At 36.9% G+C, this 5,654-nt stretch overlaps 1 protein-coding gene across 1 annotated transcript; it reads left to right on the top strand.

Moving 5' to 3' along the window:
* Nucleotides 1-165: 165 nt before the first annotated feature.
* Nucleotides 166-2,771, top strand: LOC117318487 (zinc finger protein 728-like; the record flags this gene model as incomplete). Its single annotated transcript, XM_033873466.1, is given in 3 exon segments — nucleotides 166-808; nucleotides 810-1,197; nucleotides 1,199-2,771. Coding segments are annotated over 3 exon segments (1,464 nt in total). The 3' UTR covers nucleotides 1,697-2,771.
* Between the last annotated feature and the right edge of the window lie 2,883 nt (nucleotides 2,772-5,654).

The raw sequence follows: 5,654 nt of genomic DNA, 5'->3' as shown, positions 1-5,654 counted from the left end.
AGGAAACTGAAAACCAAGAAAGTGCGACATCAAATTGTACGATAATGGGGTTTCATAAAAAAACGAAATAGTTAAGAAAGGGGGAAAGGCCTTAAAACAGTTTTGGGGCATCCCGGATAAAAAAAACAAAATTAATCTGTGGTCAAATGTTTTTTATGAAAAAGTATCTAGCGCATCACCTCAGGGTCAAACATGCTGTAGGAAAGACGTACAGGTGCGACATTTGTAAAATGGGGTTTTCTAGTGAAGAAAGCTTACAGCTGCATCGGAAGACACATACAAGAGAACATCCTTACCAGTGTGATATATGTGGCAAGAAATGTTCTTCGTCAAGTCACCTAAAGGATCACCTGAGGACGCATCAAGAAGAGAAGGCTAACAATTCTGATGTGGGGGAGCCACACAAGTGTGCTGTTTGTGGTAAGACGTTTCCATACACTTCAAGCCTAAGGATCCACTCTCGGATTCATACAGAAGAGAAGACACATGAATGTAAGGTGTGTGGTAAGAAGTTTGGATGTTTGAGTCATCTACAGAGACATGGCATCGTCCATACAGAAAAAACACACAAGTGTGATGTATGTGGCAAGATGTTTAAACATTTAAAGTACCTACAGAAACATCTAATGATTCATCAAGAAAATGTGTACAAATGTGATGTCTGTAACAAAAGGTTTAGAACAGCTCAAAATTTAAGTGATCATCAAAGAACACATAAACTGAGGTGTGATGTTTGTAGTAAGACATTTTTTAACATGAGTGCCCTTCAGATACACACCCGGATACATACAGGAGAGGCCACACAGGTGTAATGTCTGTGATAAGGCGTTTGCACTCTCAGGAAACCTCAAAAGACATATGAAAGTGCATACAGAAAAGTCACACAATTGTGATGAGTGTGGTAAGGCGTTTAGGCTGTTGAGTTCGCTACATAGAAATGCTATCATTCATACAGAAAAAGGACACAAGTGTGATTTCTGTGGTAGAACTTTCAAACACCAAGAAACCCTACAGAAACATTTAATGATTCATCAAGAAAAGGCGTACAAATGTGATGTCTGTAAAAAAATGTTGAGAACAGCAGAAAGCTTAAGTAATCACCAAAGGGCACATAGAGAAGAGAATCAACTGAGATGTGATGTTTGTGGTAAGATATTTTTTAACATGAGTGCCCTTCAGATACACACCCGGATACATACAGGAGAGGCCACACAGGTGTAATGTCTGTGATAAGGCGTTTGCACTCTCAGGAAACCTCAAAAGACATATGAAAGTGCATACAGAAAAGTCACACAATTGTGATGAGTGTGGTAAGGCGTTTAGGCTGTTGAGTTCGCTACATAGAAATGCTATCATTCATACAGAAAAAGGACACAAGTGTGATTTCTGTGGTAGAACTTTCAAACACCAAGAAACCCTACAGAAACATTTAATGATTCATCAAGAAAAGGCGTACAAATGTGATGTCTGTAAAAAAATGTTGAGAACAGCAGAAAGCTTAAGTAATCACCAAAGGGCACATAGAGAAGAGAATCAACTGAGATGTGATGTTTGTGGTAAGATATTTTTTAAAATGAGTGTCCTTCAGAAACATATCCGAATACATACAGGAGAGAAGCCACACAAGTGTAATGTCTGTGATAAGGCGTTTGCACAGTCGGGAAACCTCACGAAACATATGAGAGTGCATATATAATCAATACAATTGTGATGTGTGGTAAGGCGTTTAGACTGTAGACATGTTAAAATTCACACAGAAAGCATACCGGGATCTGATAAAAACAACAAGATGACTCATACCGGAAAGAAAACGAGGCCATATGACAATCATAGACCATTAAGATTCCAACTTACTAAAAAACGCAATGGCGTGTAGTCGTTTGGTTAAACTATAGTTTATTCAGCAGTGTCAAACGTGACTACATGTAAACAACGAGGATTTTAAAACAAAAACTAGGTACTTAAATCATTCTTTGTGGTCAGTGGTCAGACGTCCAGGCTGTTTTGATGATTTAGTGAGGCCATATGCGATGTTAGGACTCTGTGTCAGCATTACTAAACACCGTCATACTTTATATTGTATTAAAAACATTGTATAAATAAACAAATTATAACAAAACAATGGTAAAGATATAGAACAATATCTGATGCCCAAACATTTCAATTGGATGACAACAGAATTTAACAGTTGATAGTCAAACATCTCAATTGGATGACAACAGAATTTAACAGTTGATGGCCAAACATACATCTCAATAGGACGACAACAGAATTTAACAGTTGATGGCCAAACATCTCCATTGGACGACAACAGAATTTTAACAATTCACACAGTTTACTCGAAATCAAATCAATACAGATATGATGTATATGATGACATTTTTAAGGATAAAATATGTATACTATGTGTATAGTGTTTTACTAAATGAGACATTGAACGAAACTTAGTCTATCTTGGACACATGGGACATTTGTATTGCAGGCAACTTAGACCATGTCGTATTTATTTGACAATGTCGACCAATATCGGTGACATACTCCTACATTGTATACTGGTGAATGGTTCTAGTAGAATTAAACGTTTCAAACGACATTTATCCGGCATCCCTGGATAAAACGTCGTTTTAATGTCCGTAATTAGTATAGTGTTTCTAATCGCCTTTTGTCCGTCGTCGTCCGTCGTCCGTCGTCGTCCGTCGTCCGTCGTGCGTCCGTAAACTTTTTACATTTTCGACTTCTTCTCCAAAACCACTTAACAAAATTCAATGAAATTTGGCAGAAAGTTTCTATGGCTGAAGGTCAACCAAAATTGTGAATTATATGGTCCCCACCCCCGAGGGGCCTGAGGGGTGGGGCCAAAAAGGGTCAAATTGACTAAAACTTCAAAAATCTTCTTCTCTACTCTCAGATATTATGGAGTCAAACACTCTTTATAGATGAAAGGGTCTTGTGGTGCTTTACCAAATTGTGAATTGCATGACCCTGGGGTCTCAGGTTTGCCCCTGGGGATGGGGTAAACTTTACTATAGTTTATATCGGGAAATCACATTTTTGACTATTATTTGTTGGATTTCTATTGGAATTCATTCTAACTTATATCAAATTATCAGCATGGGATGACAGTTTGATGGTATGTACATGTTGGCCCTAATTGACCCCCAGGGGCTGGTGGGCGGGGCTAAAAAGGGTCAAATTGACTAAAATTTCAAAAATCTTCTTCTCTACTCTCAGATATGGTAGAATCAAATACTCTTCATAGATGGAAGGATCTTAAGGTGCTTTACCAAAATTGTGAATTTCATGACCCTGGGGTCTCAGGTTTGCCCCTGGGTAGGGGGTAAACTTTACTATAGTTTATATAGGGAAATCACATTTTTGACTATTATTTGTTGGATTTCTATTGGAATTCATTCTAACTTGATTAAAATTATCAGCATGGGATGACAGTTTGATGTTATGTACATGTTTGCCCTGGTTGACCCCCAGGGGCTGGTGGGCGGGGCCAAAAGGGTCAAATTGACTAAAATTTCAAAAATCTTCTTCTCTACTCTCAGATATGTTAGAATCAAATACTCTTCATAGATGGAAGGCTCTTCAGGTGTTTCACCAAAATTGTGAATTTCATGACCCTGGGGTCTCACGTTTGCCCCTGGGTAGGGAGTAAACTTTACTATAGTTTATATAGGGAAATCACATTTTTGACTATTATTTGTTGGATTTGTATTGGAATTCATTCTAACTTGGTTCAAATTATCAGCATGGGATTACAGTTTGATGTTATGTACATGTTGGCCCTGGTTGACCCCCAGGGGCTGGTGGGCGGGGCCAAAAAGGGTCAAATTGACTGAAATTTCAAAAATCTTCTTCTCTACTCTCAGATATGTTAGAATCAAATACTCTTCATAGATGGAAGGCTCTTTAGGTGCTTTACCAAAATTGTGAATTTCATGACCCTGGGGTCTCACGTTTGCCCCTGGGGAGGGGGTAAACTTTACTATAGTTTATATAGGGAAATCACATTTTTGACTATTATTTGTTGGATTTGTATTGGAATTCATTCTAACTTGGTTCAAATTATCAGCATGGGATTACAGTTTGATGTTATGTACATGTTGGCCCTGGTTGACCCCCAGGGGCTGGTTGGCGGGGCCAAAAAGGGTCAAATTGACTGAAATTTCAAAAATCTTCTTATCTACTATATGTTAGAATCAAATACTCTTCATAGACTGACCCCATTAGGACTGATGGGTGGGGCCAAAAAGGGTCAATTTAGTTGGCCGAAATATTTCAAATCTCAGGTGACCGTTAAGGCCCTTTGGGCCTCTTGTTATTTTAGATATTGTTATAATCAAATGAATTGTATAAAGGAAATAAAATGAAGAGCAAAAATAAGAAAAAGAGAATGTATTGGTGTAACATTTATGTTATTATGCACAAAGACCTATGGTAGCAGTGTACAGCAAAAAAATGCCAAATTCTGAAAAATATTGCACATGTATTAGATATGTAAACATTGCCAGTTAACCTTACATATAACCTCTAATAAAGTATATATATTTGAAATCTGTACAACATTTGCAATTTTAATAGAGCTCTGAAGGATAAGTTAACTGATATTTTTGTGAGTTTTAGAGTTGTGAATACCATGGTAACAGCTTAAAAAATTCTCAAAATTGCAAAATATTATGATATTTGACCCAAAATGGCACAATTCTCTATACAGTTTTTAGCTCGGCTCTTCGAAGAAGAGTGAGAGCTTATGTTGTCACTCCGGCGTCGGCGTCGGCGTTGGTTTTCCAATGTTAAATTTTTTGGTGCCAGTGTTGAAAGGCATAGTAATTTATGGTAATATGGTCCCTGTGGGGGTCAAACTATCCCCTGCCGGAGTTAAACTAATGATTTTTTGGAAAAAAAACAGATTTCTGAAAATGTTTGGACTTAGCAAATTTTGCGTTACGTTTTTGGTGCGAGTGTTGAAGTATTGATGCATCACTTTATAATTGTACTAGGGTGCTGATAATGCAATAGAGCCTCTGGGTTAGACTATCCCCCTGCCAGAGTTAACTAAAAGAATTTTTTGTTTGTTAAAAAACGAGAATTTTCAATTTTTGGACTTAGAATATTTCTGCGTTAAGTTTTTGGTGCAAATGTTGAAAGGTTTAATACATCATTTATAATTTACTAGGGTGCTGATAATTGGCAATAGAGTCCCTCTGGGTTAGACTATCCCCTGCCAGAGTTAAAAAAAAGATTTTTTTGTTTAAAAAACTAGAAATTTTTAAATTTTTGGACTTAGAATATTTCTGCGTTAAGTTTTTGTTTCAAATGTTGAAAGGTATTAAAACATCACTTTATAATTGTACTAGGGTGCTGATAATTGGCAAAAGAGTCCCTCTGTGGTTAGACTATCCCCTGCCAGAGTTTAAACTAAAAAATTTTTTTTTTTAACTAGAATTTCAAATTTTTGGACTTAGAATATTTTCTGCGTTAAGTTTTGGTGTAAGTGTTGAAAGGTATTAAAAACATCACTTATAATTGTACTAGGGTGCGGATAATTGGCAATAGAGTCCCTCTGGGGTTAGACTATCCCCTGCCAGAGTTAAACTAAAAGATTTTTTTTGTTTAAAAAACTAGAATTTTCAAATTTTTTTATA

Source organism: Pecten maximus, unplaced genomic scaffold (genome assembly GCF_902652985.1).
Source record: "Pecten maximus unplaced genomic scaffold, xPecMax1.1, whole genome shotgun sequence".
Classification (NCBI taxonomy): domain Eukaryota; kingdom Metazoa; phylum Mollusca; class Bivalvia; order Pectinida; family Pectinidae; genus Pecten; species Pecten maximus.
Note: the sequence above shows the minus strand (reverse complement) of the source record. Positions and strands in the feature narration are given on the sequence as shown.